Genomic DNA, 19,731 nt, shown 5'->3' with positions numbered 1-19,731 from the left:
ACAGGGCCTTTTTTCTGACTCTACTCCAGCTGACAATTGTCAAAATATCAATCAGAGGCTGGAATAGAGGCAGATGTTTCAGACTAAAACCAGTGGTGCTTGTTACATCACAATCATGGGTTTGTTTACATTACATAAACATCTAAGTGACATGAATACAATTTATTTTGTAGTTATAGCACGTGCTGAGGGTGGGGCTAATATATCATTGATGATCTGGGCAAACAACTATAGTCACTCCCCTGTCTCTATACAATTACAGAGTAAATCATGCTATAATTTTGATTTAAACAATTTATACAAAGTCCAAGCGCCTCCCACCTGTTAATACAAGGAAAAGATGAAAGGAAATTGCTGATATCATGTTATAAGTAGTCATAATACATCTTTTCTTAAAAGTCATGGTGGTTTAACACTATAGAAATTTTCCTGTTCGTATTCTACAAGTTCTCTTTAGTTGCATGTTGATTATACAATAATATTGTTGGGATTGCAACCTACCCACCTTCAATAAAATAGAATTAAATGTTCTTCATTGATGTGCGAAATTATCAAACTTACCTTATTTCAGTATATGTTAGATTTTAACGTGTTACTAATAGATTTTTAAGTATTGATATGATTTTCAGAACCAATTTAATTTGTGACTCTATAACCTATGATCCTTAAATAGATATTGTACAACACTTCCATATTTTCACACCAGATAAAACTGAATTCTATCATTACAGTTCACTGAATTAATTTGATTTCAATGTTAAAAATCATGATAAAACTTCAAAAAAGATTACTTCAGTTTGTTTGATTAAAAAAAACACAGTTTCATCTCCATCAGCAAGTTAAGCAAATTGATGAAGGTTTATATTCACAAGTCTTGAATATTATCTATCAGTAGGAAACATACTGCATGAGTGCACCTGAATACTAAACAATAACCTTGTTGACTGGTTAAACTGATTAATCCTATTAAGTTATTTCAAGTTGAAATATTGATAGTGAATAGAATCAGGTAGCATGTCAGTGCTTAATGTTACAGTAGGTTTGACTATATTGTTATAGTAATTAGTAGTCAGTTTTACTAACAACAGTTCAAGTACAAGCTATTGATATACTTTATGATTTCAATATCTATTCATGTTGTATGAAAGTATTTTGTTTACTTTTTATGTGTTTAGATTGTGGACAGTAGAGTTTACAGTCAAAATAAGGTATAGCTTACTAATTTTCTAATGTGATATCCATTGAAATCTTATTAAAACTGAGTGAAGTGTAAGGAATTATGTTTTGAGGATAAAAAGTGTTTTAAAAGGTGATCTGTTCAGATATCAGTTCAAAAGAGTTCAGTTGAGATATTGAATCATTGACTGAATATTACATGTATCACAGACTTATCTGAGTGATATTAAACCCAGTCCACAGTAATGACTTGTGGTGTCATTCTATCATTCACTGTTTGGTGACTTATCAATTTCTTCTTCATTTACAAACAAAACTAAAAAAATAGTATGCAACATATGTTCAGAATTTTACGGGTGGGTTTTAAAAGCCAACTGCCTACCACTGCCAACCGGCATACGGAAGTGAAAAAAAAGGCGCTAAAATGAGCATTGTTAAATTTAAGGATCTTAGATTTTCATACTACAAAACGAAACTATTCAATTTGACGGAATTTTTGTTGACGTCAATATTATGGAATCAAAATTATTTTAAAAATGAAACGAAACAAATTGATATTTCTTTTCTTGCTTTGAGATATTTTCCTTCACATTTTCTGATTCAATTTGTGTTTAAAATACCAATAATCTCTTTTAAAAATAAAATGGGGCACACAATAAAACGTACAAAAACCTATAGATTTTTTTTCAATGATCACAACGACTGAACAAGGTCGTTTGTTTCAGAGTTCTTTCCCTTAACTTTTTACTGTCGTCGGAGACATGGAGCATCAAGGCCAAGGAATCTTTCTTCCACCCATAATTTTTCAAAATAATCCTTAAGGCTCACTCTCCAAGACTTATAGAGTGACATGGAGGATGTTGGCGACCAACATATTCTTTCAGGCTAAAACCAATAAGTTTGTTGAATGCAGTTTTAGACCATGTTTTTTGGTGAATTCTTCTAAAACACCTGTTATCAGATAAATTAATATTTTGTATAAATTTACAGAATGATCTTCTGGTTTATCTAGATAAATGATGATTACTATCTGCAATGTAGTTTAAAAAGGTAAAAAAGATCATTTCTATTCTGACAATGAATATACCACACATTTATACAGTCAACTTGTAACAAAACTACTTTCAATTTCATCTTGACAGTTTGTATAATATTCTCTTCTAGTGAAGGTCAATTCCCGAGGAATACAACTAATCATTTCTTGGAATTGTAGGTGGCTTCTTCAAAATTTTATATTTCAATGCCTATTGTAATTGAGATGAGATTATTGTGCAGAAATAATAATATAACACCAGTTTAGTAATATAGTTAAGTTTGTGTTGTTTGATTTGCTTTTCTGTTTTTAATCTTGCTGCAGCAAGGTGGGTCTATTTGGTATATTGTATTGATTGTGATAAAGAATTTTATAACTAAAACACATGTCAGAAAACAAGGATTGTGACAATTTCTAATTTTCTATTTCATATAGTTGTGTGGGCATGAAATAACAGAACAAGAAACCTCCTTCTCGTCACCATTACCTAATCGTTCTGATATTACTAGTAGTATTAATGGTACCAGCTTAGAGGAAACAATGTCTAAATCATCATCAACATCTTCAATTAATTCTCAACAAATACAAAGTTTAATTAATGAATTCTCGTTAATTAATTCTATTCCAAATGTCAATATCGAACTGGTTAGTACAATATATAATTTGCTCTCCTTTTAAACACATTTCGAAAATTCTGTTAAGGCCCATTACAGAACATTGTGACAACCAGAACAACAGTATTCACAGTGAGAAATTAATTGTCGTGTGTCTTTTGTTTTCTGTATAACTGTTATATTAAAATCATAAAGTTGAGAAATTCTGATTTTATAGAAAGATCCTCTGAAGAGAAAATGTACTGTAAGAGCTTTCAGTGGTAAAAGAACAGTGGTCTTAAACCTAACATTTCCTGATAGATATCCATTTGGTGAAGCACCTGAATTCCAGTTCGGATCAACAACATTGGATCCTGGTATGGAGAAGAAATTACTACAGGTAGAGTAACCTGTCATTGATCTGGTCAGTCAGATTGGACTGAATCTTCATTCATTTGTGTAGAAATGTTTTTGTTATGCTATGCGTGGTCTTGCTTTCACAACTTTATTGGGTTGTTTTAGCCACAAAGTAATAAACAATGGCTAGCATTCATGGCATAATATGGACAATGTGATTTTTAATTGTTTATTTTTCTGAATAAATGCACCAGTTCATATCCAGCACCCTATATAAAGCTATGTAAAACTTACAGAAGATTTTGCTATATTCAGCTCAATATGAACATGATTATGATCAGAAGGAGCTATGACCTTTTTCAAATTCAAAACGACCCTCCAAAAAGATTTTTGTAGACAACATTTGTAAAGTTTGAATTTTGATATAGAAGATACACTTGCATTGCCTGTAGATCATATGTTTTATTAAAGGTTTTAAAAGAAACATCTTTAAAACATGTACAGAATAATATGATATGTTTAGAACCGTGTCTAAGAAATCTTATCCAGTCTCTTGATTCTCTCACTGTAAGTATTAACTTTCATTTACATCTGTCATTTAGAATTGTGAAAGATTGATGGCCATTTTAATAGCTTTATGCAATTATGAAGATTGATCAATAGGAAACAAACTAAGAAATTGCTAGGAATTGACAGAATTTTTCTCCTCTGTATGTTCTGGATGTCTTATTTTGTTTGATTGAAATTACCATATTGATTTTTAGTATGAAGAAAGAAGAACACCAGATTCTGATGTCCCATTTGATTTTACACAACCATCAGTGAAACCTAAAATCTATAAACCATCACGATATGGTCCTACCTATGGTTTAACTGATTCTAGTGTACCATTCCCTAGAACTAGTGGAGCTAGTTTCTGTTCTGCTGGTTAGTATGGATTCATATTCTGGCAAATTCATCTCATTTTTTAACTGTAAGAATTAAGAGTAGAAAACAGCAACTAGAAAGTATTATCTGCTATTGAGCATATTTCTTGACATATTATTTTTTTGTTTAATTTTTGTAGGATTTTTAGTTGTGTATGGCAGGCCTGCAGACCTTAGAAAATCAAATGCTTCTGAAATGACACCCAAGTAAGAGGTTTATTTTAGAATTTAAGAATAATTTTGTATTATGTCAATTATAACTGAGATGATATCAAACTAATTTTAAATTGGACTAATGTTATGTAAATGATTTCAAGTAATTGACAAAGATAGTTCTTGAAACTTGTCACAACTAATTAAACCAAGGTTTACACATATTTTTACACATCTGGGTTTGGTTTTGAAAGTAATTGAACTTGCTTGGATGAACTTGGAAGGTTTTAGAATATTTTTGTCTCTATTGTGGCTCAGAAGCATAAAGAGTAGGGAAGCTAATATAGGAAAAGAGAAAGTGAATACTGATATTTATTTCATGAATCAATGTTTTATGTTATATTTCAGAACATTATCAGACATGGTAGAATATAATCATCATAACAGAATGAAAACACCACAGACTGAACCTTATGTTCCAATGTTTTCATGTAGTCCCCCTCCTACAGCGCCGCTAGAATATACCATTTCTAATTTCTATACTTATAAAGAAAAGGTAGGCATTGCTGAAACAAAACACCTGAAAATTTGAATGTTCAGTTTCTTGAATGAAATTTGATTAAGAAGCAGGTGTTTTTTGGAAGGTGAATTTCTGCACTAAAATGATCTGATATGAATATTAAATTGATATACAAAACTTGTAGGATTAAGGTGCGAGGAGTTTTAAAATGGTTTCAGGGAATAATGTAATGATTTTTTACTGAAAAAAAAAATTTCAATTAGAAACAGAGAATAAGAACAAGATCACGACATAAAGATATTGGTGATAGTTCTAGAAAAGATACAGGAAAAAAGATTAAAAATAAACCTAAAGTTGGAGTTGTCAGACTGTATGATATTAGTAGTTTAATGCCAATACACAAACAACTAGCAGAAAAATATATGTAAGTATTTGTAAGTAATGAATATAACTGTATAATTGTTCCATAAGATTAGTGTAATCTTTGTAAAAGTATAAACAATTCAAGTCCGCTATAATACTTGCTAATTGCATCTCATTGCATGCAGTTGGCAAGATGGCTGACAATCCTCATCAGGACATCTTGTTTGGAATTACGTTAACATAAACATATTGTATTTTATCTGATATAAGCAAACTCGCTGAACTGGAGCAAGGAGTCAACAATAATGTTCTTATTTGTATTAATTTCTCCTGCAGATTGGATCCTAGTAATATATCTGAGATGTGTAAAATTAATGCTAGTGCAGCTGATTCTGTTGGTAGAAAAGATTTGGTTCAGGTGAGTCACAGTGAATCTTGTTTTGAATTTAAATTTAAGATTATTTTTCTGGTAAATCTAGAGTACTTTTCATTATTACCAAACAATTACTACAAAAAATAAAATACTCATGGTTTAAGCAAAGTCAAAAGGTAAAGATTATTGGAGTGATGCTTGATTCAACCTGACTTTTCAACCACAAATTCATTTCTTTAAACATGGTAATGGATTTATATAAGCTTTTAAAAACTTGTAGCTGAAACTGGAAATAAGAATTTATAAAACCTAATACAGCTTCATTACAGACTTGAATGATTCTTATAAATCAACATGCTCTTTCAAATCATCTTCTAAAAACTTCCTTCTTGTCCCAGTTATGCCTTATTCACCCTGTGCTTTCCATTGCTCATAACCTTATCAATGGAATTAGCTAAGCTTAAAGTTTGACGTTGAAGAACCTTATTGTAGATAATCTAATTCTTTATGGAATATAACAGAAATGGAATTAGATATAAACTTGTATTTAAGATCTGGATGTTGGCAGCTGTTTTACACCCATCAGCTTGTGAATGTGATGAAAATGATATGTTTACTCCTCCTTGGGCAATGACTGGTAGACCTCAGTTAGAGACAATGTAAGTTGAATTATGCAATGTGTACTGAAAATATCCTGACTTTCTAGAATTGTATGCTTCAGCCATATTTGCAGATCAATCAAACATCACCAGCAACTTGAGACTGATTCTGCTGCACATAGCTGTAATATTTGACTATTGACAAAAAATATACAATTGAATGAAAGAAGCTTGGATGAAACTGTAGCTAGATAATAATTCATCTATTTTTACAGACTGCAACATTATAGTAACTTACAAGATATTCAGACATTGGCTATGTTATGTTGTTTGTTTTGGGTGAAAGAAAAACCAGTAAAACCACACAGATCAGTGTCAAAAACATCCATGGAATATGTGCCTGCTAATGTAAGTTCTTGTTTGTAAAAGATTTTTGAATTATGTTTTTTTTTAGTCAGGGAAAATTAGCCACAGTCAAAGAGCATTGATTTACAATTAAACAATTAAGACTATAAAGTAGTTTTTTCTTAATCTATCAATTAAATTGGTATCTACCAATATTTTAAGAAGAACAATGCTGATTTGCAGCTCTCTAGGAGATCATCAATTAATTAATGAAGAAAAGGAAAGACAAGTTTACTTATGAAATCCAGATCTTTTAATATACTGTGACTCTTTTTACTTACTATCCTATACACACTAGTGAACTGTTAGTAATTATAATTACAAAATATCCCTATACAGCTGTAAATCTAACATTAATTTGATTGTGGTTGATTGTTTGTTGTATTCTCATCCGATTTTTACAAGTCGAAAAATCCATTAGTAGAATTAGTTTGGAAGTTCATATACCAAAGTTACAGTCTGTCAGACTAGAAAGAGTCTTTCTTGATATATATTTATGTTTATAATAATAGTGCTATGCTTATCTTTATTAACATTTAAAGATTCATCTATCTTTGTCATATATTGACTTAATTCTTTAAATGGAATAATTTGAAAGTGCTAAACTCTAAACTCTATTCTACTTGAGCTTTTAATATTCACAAATATTAAAGTTGATATATCATATATTTTATCTGCTGAATAAGCAGTAGAATTATGGGAGTTTGTTATCACATGGATTTGAAGAAGTAGACACAGAACCACTTGACCTTAGGGATTGGTTTTACTATTCACCTTGTACTATCATTTAATTCTAGACACAGGGCAAAATTATTCACATGCATGTTCTTTTTGTAATTTTGTAGTTTTCTCACAAAAATTGGGCATACCGTAAGCTATCTGATACAAACTGTAGGATAGGGCATAAATTTGATGATTTAGAAATTAGAAAAGCTTCCTCTTATAGTTGTCTGCTCATTGGTTAAATTAAGATGCTGTTAATTTATAAAATCTTTACCTCATCTTGGAATAATTGAATATGATTGGAAATTTTAATAATTCAGATTGATTTCCATGAGCTGCCAACTAGCTTAACTTTTCTCTTTTTTTTTGCTTACATTTGCATGCTCCCATTAATGTGTTGTTTTTCCTCAAACTAGACTGATGTGGGAATAAACTACATGTATTTAGGATCTAGTGCAGATAGCGGTTGGAATATATTACGTAAGTTTCTTCCCCCCTCACTGCCCTGTTAATACTTCACTGTTGTATTTATTATTTCAAAGTTCTTATATTCTACATAGATTGAATGATTTACTTCACAAGTATTGCTGTAAATATGTAAGAAAATCTATGATGTATGTAGAATATAAGAATATTGTGATGTTGTATATGATTATTATGTTATATCGGACAGAGATAAACCTTGCTTTCTTATTCCAGCTAACATATGCAGGTTGGTATAGTGTATTCTGTAGAAGCAAGAGTTAACAGCTTTACACACACTATGGTCTATCATTGAAAATCTTTTAAATCTTGGTCATTGGTCCTTCATTTCTCTTTCAGTTTCGTTTTGTTTGTCTTCCGTTCTGTAGTGTCTATATCTTAGTTTTGTAGCAAAAATGTGAAAACTGAAGTCATCTTATTTTGATTATTTCTCTTTTCAAATCTAGAAGCTAATCTCACACATTTTCATGACCAGTAACTTCTGGCCAGTTAATGGGACATGAGTATTGATGACGTGTTTTTCTTACCCAGTTATTTAGATTTCATGTTTCAACTGATCATATCCCTCTAATAGTTCAGTTATACTTATGAAATGTTTAAGATTGTGTTTGTTTGTTAGCAGTAAACCATCTCCCACCTGAGGAAAAAGGGTTGTTGGCCACTTGTGTACAAGATACAACTTAGGCTTGTTTGGGCATGAAAATATATAGATGATAACAAAAACTCATACATTTTATTATAGTGTAGTTAGATGTTTATAAAAGTTAGTTTAGGAGCATAAATATCATTGAAATATATCACATATTATTCATATATGGATTGCTGTCAGTAGTGTTATGTATGAGCTAGTTAACTCTTGCCCTGGGATTTCTTCTAGAACTCTTCAATAATCATAGTAAATTAAAAGATCTTCATTTTCTTCCACAGTATAATCCCTATCATACTGTTTCATCTGTAACCAATCTACTAAAAGGAATCAAAACGAGTAAGTCCTAACAACCAGATATCTTGTAGAGTGCTTGCTATTAATCTTATTTTATTAACACACGTATAACTAGTTTTTCTTCATGTGAATGCTGTATTTTAGCCAGTTTTAGTTGATATAGTCATACGATATTGCCCTCAAACTTTCTTCTCTTAAATTGGTTAAAGTCTTTATCTTTTGATATGTATCGTATTCAATAGCTTGGTTTTCTGAGGAGGTAGTTTGGTTGATCTTGAGTTTGTTTTTACATGAAAGAAAATTGATTAGCACCATTGCAAAGTAACATGTCAGTACAATAACGCAATAAGTTTCAAAGTTTTGCATACTTAAGGTAAACTAATTTTGATAAGAATAATAAAGAATCTTAAGTAGATCTATAACATGTAGAAGGTGCTTTTGACTAGTTTCATGAATAGGTTAATTTTATACGTGCTGATATTCATTATTTGAATGATAATACATGAACATGATAAGATAATCTCAATTGGGAAGTTTTGAAAATAAATTGTGACGACAGTGGTTCCCAGAAAAATTAATGACTTAAACCAAAACCTTCTCTGTATTTAATCATCAAGTAGTTTCTGCATACTGACCATTAATTTATCAAGTGATTCAAGGACTTACAGAATAGAATTAATATTCATTAAAACTAAAACTAGATTTCTCAGTTGAGTAATTACATTAGGCTAGTAGAATTTTTCCCTTTTAGTTTTTGCTCAGAAATATAAATTCCATTAAGAAAATAGTTGTATTACCGGTAGTCAGTTTAGCATGATTTGGTTTGATTTTAGTCAATATTTGAGGTGTGTTTTTCTTTTTTTTTCTCTTTTTTTTCTCTTTTACTCCAAATTTATAGTAATGAGTTTTTTTTAATTTTGTGTGACAATGTTGTCTTCCTATTGAATAAATGTTTCACTGTCAATTTGAACATTTTTAAAACAAAAATTAAATCACAATTATGTATGTTTCAATTTAGCCATGAAGTATTTATGATATAAAATAAGAGTGTTGTAAGTGAAGTTTATCCTACCATCTGTCCTACTCAAGCCAGAAAGATATAAAACAAATTCCATTTCTTTCAATAATATTATGGTTGTCCTTTAATTAGCTAAAGGTATTGAAACAGTAAAGGTCTTGGCTGAAGACTAGTGCAAGTCATTATCATCTGGTCTTTGGTTCATTATCCTTGTCTTTAGCCAGATTCTGAGGGCAGACAGAGAATGTTATATCCTTGCTCTTACATTCATCAGATTGATTTAATTTGATTGAGTATTCAACAAATAATATACAATGATATGATCTGACTTTGATTTCACATTTCTGCTTATTCTACATACCAGTATTACTGTTTCCCTCTGCTTAGCTTAACATATATATCTTCTACATTGTTTGATATACAATATATAAGACAAAGACAAATTAGAGAAAGGTTGTTAAAAAGTGACATCATTCAATCACTGTACATTGCATATTCATGTATGATCAACATCAAAATTTAGATTATATGTGTTGAGTGTCAGATCTCCTGTGTTAAAGAATATAAACGGTAGGTAAAAAAGTTGTGGGTCTCAATATAAATCTCTGCAAACCCTACCCCTACGTTAGTCCTTGCACACTGTGTTCTTCTCAAGTAGTAAGACATACACTATATAGAAAAAACAAACTACACAATTAAAAGGGATATGGTCCTCTTGTTCTCTAGTAATTTAATGGTGATACGTTTGTTGTAAATATGACAGTTATAGACAAGGTTCAAATCTCTACCAAATTTTTATTCTCATTTTTTTATGAAAAATAAAAATAGCTGTGAAAAATTTTAGCATCAAAGCTCTGATTAATATTCTCAGACAAGGTTTGATTTCTATCGCTCTTTTTTTGTCAAGAGCATTCTATAATGCCTTGTTACTGAGAACTAAATCTAAATTTATACATTTTGGCAAAATGCTAATTCAAAGTTCCCCCATCCAAGGCAAAGTGTTGTTGATGGTATGCTTTCTAGTATATTTTGATGCATTGAAATCATGAACCTCTCAACTCATGTTAATTACAAAATTCTTTATCACCAATCGAGTGATGAGATAATTCTAAATTAGGTTGTAACGTGAAAATTCCATAATTAATGTCATCCTAGAATGGAAAGAATTGCCAAATAAGTAAATACTTGACTTTAGAAAGTTAGATTCTGATAGAAATATAGAGGACCTATCCCTTTACACTGATTAGAGCACAGAAGGCAAATTGTATCTTATTGTATTTTTATTAGGCCATAGAAGCATGCTCAGACTCGTTAATATTTTATATTCTCAAACGTTTAAATATCTCAAACTATAATTTCTGTAAAAATATTTTTTCATTATGACACATCATCTTCAATCAAACTTCATCCTTTTTAGTTAAAACAAGTCATTTTTAGTTTATTCTACAAGATATTTTTTTATCAATTAGAAAGATTTTGTTTATTTTGTTAACTTTTACTTGCCTTAATTATCAGCGGGCACACTTCACTTCCCTACACTAGCCCAGGCTGCAACAGCCCCTTTATCGGCAGTAGCATCTCATCCAAATCTTGCTGAACTTTTTAAACAAGGTAGGTTTATATCTTTGACAGTGGGAAACATTTATTGTTAGAAATGGAACGTAGCTGTGTTGAATTGTTAAACTATTGCAGTGGTACAGTGTTTAAAGTAATCAAACTGTATAATCTCAGTGATATGTATTGGTACTATATTGTACAATGAATTTTTATTAATTTGTTTGAAGCACCTACTTTGTGTGTGGAAATCACTTGCATCAAATTTATCTCAAATTTAATAATAGTGGTTAATTGTTTTTCATTATGAACAATATTTGATCAGCATCTGTTTGAATAATAAAATAACCTAGTAGAAACATTGTTATTGATAGTGAAACATTTTCACAAGTTTGTTTATTTCTGCACATCTATCTGAATTTGTGAATTTTGTTGAATGTATCAGATTGAATTTATTTTAGCCATATTAAAGGGACAGGTTTGTCATCCGTTAGTCTCAGAACAGGAATAAGATGATCAGTAATAGTGTTCACAGCCTACTGTCAAACTTTGAACCTTCAAATTAATGTGTGTCCTGAAATAGCCCTGTTAAAAAGAGGTGTCATATATATAAAAAAACATGTATAGAAATAAAAAGTAAAATTCCTAGATTGAATTGCGCAATTTTCATTTATTTCTAGTACTTCTAAAGCCTATTTACATGTAGTCAAGACCCAATATTAAACCCCGAAAATGGCGACCCTGTCCCTTTAATTCTAAGCACTATGTATGTGGACAAATGACAATATAACAATATGATTCCTTCTAATTTCTGCAAGCTGTGATTGCTAGTCTTGTCTTTATGAAATAATTATTTATTCGTGTATTTAAAAAAATATTTTAAAGGATGATTCAATTGGCAGAACCAAATTTTGACATGTATTGACATGACATAACCATTGGGCATATCCTTGGGAAATGCTTAGCCTATTTCTATGAAGTTGTTTAGATTTCAACTAGTGTCAGAGATTCAGGAAAATTCCTCCTTAAGACTCTTAAAATTGCCTCTCCTTCATCTCTGGAAGACTCAAGATCACATAGAATCAGGCTTGACATTTTCTACATACGAATTAAAGAAAATGTTTCTAAAAGTTCTAATTAAATCAAAATATTTTAGTTTGTAATATTTCTAAACAGCAATGGTAAAAAATAAAAGATCTAACAGTTGGTCTGATTCCTATGATGATTTTCGAATCATTGAAGATGAAATTGATGAAAATATAGATCGAGAAAGATTACAGTATGAAATAGACAGCAGGTAAGCATCAAGACAAAGATCAATGGTGTAATACTGTATTCATACATATACTGTCCTTGTGGGTGTGGTTAAATTTGTGCAAGAATAAGAATTGTTTACCAATTCTGGCTGCTTGTATTCTGGGATACAAGAAAAGAGCCTTAAGAAGTCAAGTTGTCAGACCAGTTTGTAATAGTTTGATATTGTGAAGATGGGGTTTTAATTGCAAGAAAACATATTTAGTGTTTCAAAGACGAGTAGGGTTTGATACAGTGGAACATGTTAAAAGTAGTATTAACTAGTCCTCTCTGAGAATAGTACCTTAGCTGAATTTGAAACAACAAAATATCATTTCAGGATGTTAGACCCTACAAAAGCTGGTATATATGATCAGTATAAATTGGCATATGCTAAAATATTATATCAGTGGGGATTAATTAACCAATCAGCATTAATTATGAAGTATATATCATTTCCTGCACCACCAGAAAGAAATTATGGTATGTAATTAACAGTGAATAAATGGTCATGTATCTGAATCTTATGGATGAATATTTGTGAGGATGTGGATTCCTATTTATTCCAATCTATATTGCTACAATTCTTGGACTTCACAACTAATCATCATCATACCACACATATTATTGAATTCATAGTATAATGGATTCTTTTCATCTTCAAATTTTAAATTTGTGTTTTGTGCCTTGCTTGAAATAAGAGTAGCTGTAAAGACTGTACAGGGATTTCAGTTTGTTTTTTTATAATGACATAATGGTGCCGGCACACGAATGGTCTAAATCACCGATTTTTTGACACAGATAAAAATATCGTAGACAATTATCAAACGTGTTTGATATTATAAATCCTGTCGATAAACTTGACAATTGTCGACTGTTTATGTGTCCACACCTTTAGGAAAATATCTGTTATTGAGTTAGCCATGAAAAAAAAACCTGAAAACTTAATTTTCTATGGTATACGCACTTTTTATTTTATTTTCAGAATTTGTTGTAAGTTGTCATCAATGTAATCAAACTACAGATAGTCCCCAATGTGCTTACAACCATATAGCTTTAAAATGTTCTATTTGTAGAACTGGTGTTAAAGGTTTGTATACATTAGTCTAGATATTCTCATCTCATGATATGTCACAACTTCACACTGAAATCAAGTAGATAAGGACTATAAAGAAAGTAAAACTTACACAAACGATAGCAACTATAATTCTTTTTAGCGTTTGCATTGGTTGACTCATTCCAGTGGAGTGATTAATTAAGATTCTTCCAAATGACACTATTTATTCATACATTAGTTTTCTATCAGCTACAAAAAAGCATAACGAACTTAGGTCTCTAGTGTGATTCTTTGGTTTATATTTTGCAGGTGCTGCTAATTTCTGTTTGACATGTGGACATGGAGGTCATTCACAACATATTTTAGATTGGTTTGAAGAGGAAGATTTATGTCCTACAGGTTGTGGATGTAGCTGTTTAATAAACAATCCTGTTATAGATGGCTGGTGATCCAGATTCCTTTGGTGATAGGCACAAAATCATTATGAACAGCTGTTAAAAGTCTCAGACCAAGAAAATAGAAGATAATTGAGTGGACTGTGATATAAACTTTGTATTTTTGTTATGATATAACTATACTGATAAATCATACCAAGATATTATGCTTAATTGAGTATGTTTCAAATCATGGAGGTCGCTTCAATTGCTATTTATTCTCCCAAAAATCCCAAAATTCATACTAGTGAAAAAATTATTTTCTGCTGCCAAATCAAAACATGTAATTGTTATATTAATATATTGTTGAATGCATTATACAGTTTTCATTTATCAGATAGTAATACTTTCCGACCTATTCTCACTTAAAAATTCACAAGATAGCTTACCAGGCAAGGTAACATACTCCCACTACAAGCAATAACTCAAATGCCGTTCATTGAAAAATCATTGATTTTGAACCTCACTAAATTCTCAACAATTTTTATCCGATGAGGACAACAGGGAATAACTAAAAAAATATTCATCGAATGATAGTCAATTATGAATTAGTTAAAGATCTTATTGATATATATGATCACACCAAGATTCATTCAAATCAATTGAAAACTATAGTCTAGATTGTGTTCACAAACAAATTTAGACACGTTTTTCTTAATTCAAGGGAAATAACTCAAAAGACCATCGAAAAGAAAAATCGTCAAATTGAACGTAATAAATGAATACAAATGATCACACCAAATTTCAGTAAAATCCAATAGAAATGTGGACGGACCGTCGGAAAGGGGCAACAGCAATATACTTCCACATTTTGATGTGAGCGTATAATCATAAGCCACATATCCATTGTCACTTTCACATTATTCATCTCAACTGTTTCAGTTTTTCCCTTTTGAAAGACCACTTTCTGTTCATCTGGTGAAAAGTTGATAAGAAAACTTGGAAGTCACAAAGGAAATGTCATGTTTGTACATTTCTAGCCATAGCTCTCTGTCTAACTTCATAATATGGTGTCATTCTGTGATTACCTCGAGGTGTAGGATCATAAACTATGGAATCAGAAAACGTATCGGTGCTGAAATGGAACAGGTAGTAGTGAGAGCATGTGGGGGAACTGAATTGTCAGAAAACTGATTGACACAATGTGTTTGAATTAACCCTGACAAAATTATTTGCACTGCTTGGCATTAAATCGTCTTAAGTGGGTCAATCATTTATGAAAATGAAAATGAATAGAAAGTAGAGGTGTTCTAATGACTTAGAAAAATACCAGTTTGTCTCACATGTCCATAATTAATTCATAACTAGCTAAATTAGAAGAGAATTACCAGCAGAATTCCAATGAGTGACCAATCAAGAAAGGTCAAAAAGTCTTTTTTGTTTATTTAGACTGTACATTTATGATTGGTTAAAACTCTTAATTATATACAATAAGAACATAATGATTAAAAATACATGATAATTCATTAGAAACACCAATCCATCAAATAGTTTCCTTATATTTTAGTGACAAATTAAACAAACCCATCTTTAATTCCATATTCATTTATACCTCTCAAAATTGCTCAATACTCAGCCTGTCTTAGCATTACACAGTATGAAACTGTGAAGCCCAAATTTATTTCAAATTGATATACAACCATAATTGAATGGAAGCAAAGAGGAAGACAATATTATGGGCAATAACAAAATCTCAGTACTTACTAATAAAACTGGTAAAAAACACAATAGTAGACAACTAATCCAAATGCTATTAGTATTGCTAGTACCACATAAACAGCTATTTTACCATCTGGTGTCTACAAAAAAAAACAATTATCATGGTAAATCAGATATCCAGACACATATAAACCTCTTATGACGTCATCCCATTGTTACGACAGGGTTTTCTTTTTTCTAATATCCCGCTTCTAAGGGAATTTGATATAATATCCCTCAACATTGGAAATTTCAGTTAATGTCCCTCTTTCCAGAATAAGCCTCTTACATGGAACATTAACAAAGAACAGTGAAAGGAAGGTAGTTTTATAATCTATTTTATTCAAGACGCTCAAACCAATAGTTATGTTAAAAACAACTAGATTCATTGCGTTGTAAGGTTTTCCGTGGTCGCAAGCTGGTGATTCCACAATGTTTGATGCTGTGTCTGACAGTTTTTAAAACTGTTGCCTTTTGCTCATCTGAAGTCCTTTTGTACATGCATTAAGAATTCACCAAAGGTTTAAAATGGCATGGTTTACAGAATTGATAATCATTACCAAGTGATACCTTATGTATCTTAATTGTGATAATAAGGGAAGAAATAAATTTACCTCAGTTTTTGGTATTTCCCAGTATTTATTGCAAGTTAAATAGGAACAAACGGCCTCCTCTAATAATTCTAAAATTTAAATAAATGAATGACTTATACAATAAACAACCAAAGTTGAATTACTTAATCAATCCTACAACAATTATCTCAAATGTTCTTGAAACTTCATAAAAGCTGACATAGTAAACCAGTTATATCAGAAGCTACTACTTACTTTTAAAATATTTAGTTTCATTGGCTGTGATGTGTTTAGGTATACAGTTGTCCATTAATTTCTATAATAAAATAATAAATCTATGGGCTGATATATGGCCCATTCATACAATATCAAAGTTAAGAAAGTTAGTAAATGTAAAAATCACAGCTTGGTCTCAATAATATTGACCTATCAACAGTATAGAAGATACAACTTTTTGACAACAGACTGTCGCCCTTAAATACAATATAGGTGTAAATTATCAATTAACAATTCCAATACATACCACACAATCCTTGGCTGATTCTTCCATATCATCTTCCATACAAAGAGCTAGATCCCAGAAATCAGGTTTTCTAAATCCAGCTATTATATCACAGCGAAATACATCACAATAATCTGCTAAACATTGTGTGGAATTATGCTGTAATTTAAAATGAATTGATTGAAGTTTGACATAATTTTTATATGCCCACATCTCTCTATGTGGACGTATATTGCCGGCACCCCTGTCCGTCCGTCCGTCAACATTTGCTTGTAAACGCTCTAAAAACTAGATTTTTTTATGGAATCAAATGAAATTTGGTATGTGTATACATATTCATAAAACGAAGATCAAGTTCGAATTTGAGCTATTTTTGACAGTTAGAAGCAGAGTTATTGCCATTGCCCCAAAATCTAGAATATGCTTAAAATGGGTGTTAATGGACCTAAATCGAAAAGGTTTGAGAAAGTTTAGTTTACTTCTGATGAAGTTTAAGGCTTTTTAAAAATTTAGGCCTCTTACGTCAGTTTTGAAGAGTTATCGCCCTTTAACCTCTATACAGTAAGTACTTTCTATCAACATCAATTGCTCGTAAACACTCTAAAAACTAGATTTTTTGATGGAATCAAATGAAATTCGGTATGTGTATACATATTCATAAAACGAAGATCAAGTTTGAATTTGAGCTATTTTCGACAGAAGCACAGTTATTGCCCTTGCCCTAAAATCTTGAATATTCTATTATTAAACTGTATATAAAATATATAATTGCCCAAAAATCTTAAATATGCTATTACTCTCTTAGTTTTCTTAAAATGGATGTTTCGTTTTTACCATGCCGTGGTGGGCGTATATGGCTGTGGTCCACTATCTTACATATTACAGAAACAAAATTCATTCATTGGACATTACTACAGGTAGTCTTTAAAGATAGCTTGCAAGGCAAGGTAACATACGCCCACTGCCAGCTGTAAGGAATGATTAAATATTAGATTGAATTCAATGATATATATATTTACTGTCAGTTATTTGTGCTGAGTAATTCCACAAAATTTCTTAAAATCAATATCAATAACCCAAATACATCATTTCAATCATCAATACAAATCATCACATCACATTTCATAAAAATCACATTTTCTCTATTGTGCTCAAGAACTATAACTCAAAAACAGTTCATCGAAAAATCATCAAGTTCAAACTTGTCCAAGATCTCATCAATAAATGATCACACCAAATTTCATTAAAATCAGTTGAAAACTGAAGTGTCTATTGTGTTCAAAACAAATTTTGACGTGTTTTTCCTAAGTCAAGGGCAATAACTCAAAAAACCTTAAAAAATTTAGATAAAAACTGTGGTCTCTATTGTGTTCACAAGAAATGTTGAAAGACTGTCGAACAGGGGCGACAGCAATATACGCCCACATTTCCATGGTGGGATTTCTCTGTACTTACTATTTTGATTTCTGTCGAATGTCTATTTATAAAATGTCTATCTAAATAATCCTCAGCTACAAATGCTTTACCACAATATAAACATGTCCATTTACTGATGGTTTCCATGTATTTATGAGATTCCTGTATCCTATATATATCATGATGTGGATGTAATGGACAAGTCACTGGTAACTCAACATCCAACTTATCAAACTCTTTAACTATTTTCTATCAAATAAAATATAAAAATACTATATACACCAATAATTGCGCAAAGGAACAGATTTAAATTAGTAGGCTAGTAGAGACTCGGAAGTGATTTCCAGGAATTCTTAAACTCAAACCAATGTAGCCTTCTATTCTGATTTCTTGTCTGGATTCTCACACGTGTGTAACAACCTAGTTATGTGTAACTAGATAATGGTTTTAAGAACAGTGATGATGAATCGAATTTTTCTGGAATTAAAGTAACTACAGAATTAAGTTCGCTAAATAGAGGCCTTCTCTCATACACATACCTACAGACTAAAAACATTTTCAATCCCTTAAAAGTTTTTGAGATTCTGTATTGTAGGAGAGACATGTTTACAACACCCTTAAATCTGTGAAAAGCTTTCCTATTCCTGGACTTATCCCACCTCTTATTGAATTTTAACACTTCTCGAATTGGATTAGGCATAATAATTCAATTAATTCATTTCTAGGGTTACTGCTTTTACTCACAGTATTAATGACATTTCTAACAATCCTTGATTTCTGCCTATTACATCTTTTAATTTCATCTTCTGCTTTTACTATCACACAATACTAAACAAAATACAAATCATAACACATTCAATGAAGTGGCTTATTATGAAAGAAATAGGTCTTTCAGATGATTACATGACATTTTAGTTATAGTTCAACTAAGAATAGAATAGATCTACTATACAAAATTATCAGAAAACTTGTGTCTGGACTAGTGTTTCATATGAAAGAAAAAAGAACTGAGAGGTTTGCAGTTTACAGACACCAAGTTAAAAATCTGAATAACTCAAAATAAATAAATAGGTACATACCGCAAAGAGGCTAATAAAGCTGTATTTAGCATAAAAATGTGTTATGAGCATGATTTTTTTCTCTACTTCACTGAAAATGAGCCTGCAAATTGCTCACATCTCAGTTTCCCTATTTCACATTTCTCTGTGCTTTGAACAGAAAAGGGAAATAATAACATGGAGTTTCCGCCCTTCGATTGTAGACCACAGTTAAATTCAGAACTAGCTCATTTTACCAAGGTCCAAAACTATGTTATTTATATTTATTCAATTTGAAAGGTTGTTAGTGTTAACACGCATTGAGTATCACTTTTATTTTATAGATCTGATAATATAGGCTTATACTGTATTTGTTACGTCAGACAACATAATTATTGTTACATCCCAACTCAGAAACTTGAAAGGCTCACATCTTCTCCCTCCCATTTTTCTGAGAGGTAGTCTAACGAATTTTGTATTAAATCCATGATTTTAAACTTCAT

General features: G+C 30.9%; 2 protein-coding genes across 2 annotated transcripts in view; one reads left to right on the top strand and one right to left on the bottom strand.

Moving 5' to 3' along the window:
• The window catches only part of LOTGIDRAFT_184651 (hypothetical protein), a gene marked incomplete at its 5' end in the record, with an annotated part of 22,959 nt that extends 8,639 nt beyond the window's left edge, over positions 1-14,320 (top strand). Inside the window, 15 exons of the mRNA XM_009068404.1 lie at positions 2,645-2,854; positions 3,041-3,202; positions 3,631-3,726; positions 3,924-4,086; positions 4,226-4,292; positions 4,647-4,794; positions 5,022-5,182; positions 5,458-5,539; positions 6,047-6,153; positions 6,369-6,501; positions 7,956-8,056; positions 12,415-12,516; positions 12,853-12,995; positions 13,498-13,602; positions 13,879-14,320. Coding sequence (XP_009066652.1) covers positions 2,645-2,854; positions 3,041-3,202; positions 3,631-3,726; positions 3,924-4,086; positions 4,226-4,292; positions 4,647-4,794; positions 5,022-5,182; positions 5,458-5,539; positions 6,047-6,153; positions 6,369-6,501; positions 7,956-8,056; positions 12,415-12,516; positions 12,853-12,995; positions 13,498-13,602; positions 13,879-14,018 — 1,920 coding nt within the window. The 3' untranslated portion in view covers positions 14,019-14,320. The remainder of the gene's footprint in view (positions 1-2,644; positions 2,855-3,040; positions 3,203-3,630; positions 3,727-3,923; positions 4,087-4,225; positions 4,293-4,646; positions 4,795-5,021; positions 5,183-5,457; positions 5,540-6,046; positions 6,154-6,368; positions 6,502-7,955; positions 8,057-12,414; positions 12,517-12,852; positions 12,996-13,497; positions 13,603-13,878) is intronic.
• On the bottom strand, positions 14,293-19,731 carry LOTGIDRAFT_229846 (hypothetical protein; the record flags this gene model as incomplete). Its single annotated transcript, XM_009068403.1, has 8 exons — positions 14,293-15,078; positions 15,708-15,802; positions 16,316-16,383; positions 16,529-16,589; positions 16,797-16,934; positions 18,231-18,440; positions 18,936-19,019; positions 19,660-19,731. 8 exons carry the CDS (start codon positions 19,729-19,731, stop codon positions 14,964-14,966), a joined length of 843 nt encoding a protein of 280 aa, XP_009066651.1. The 3' UTR covers positions 14,293-14,963.

The sequence above is a fragment of the Lottia gigantea genome (assembly GCF_000327385.1).
Source record: "Lottia gigantea unplaced genomic scaffold LOTGIsca_9, whole genome shotgun sequence".
Taxonomy (NCBI): domain Eukaryota; kingdom Metazoa; phylum Mollusca; class Gastropoda; family Lottiidae; genus Lottia; species Lottia gigantea.
This window is presented reverse-complemented; position numbering and strand designations above follow the sequence as displayed.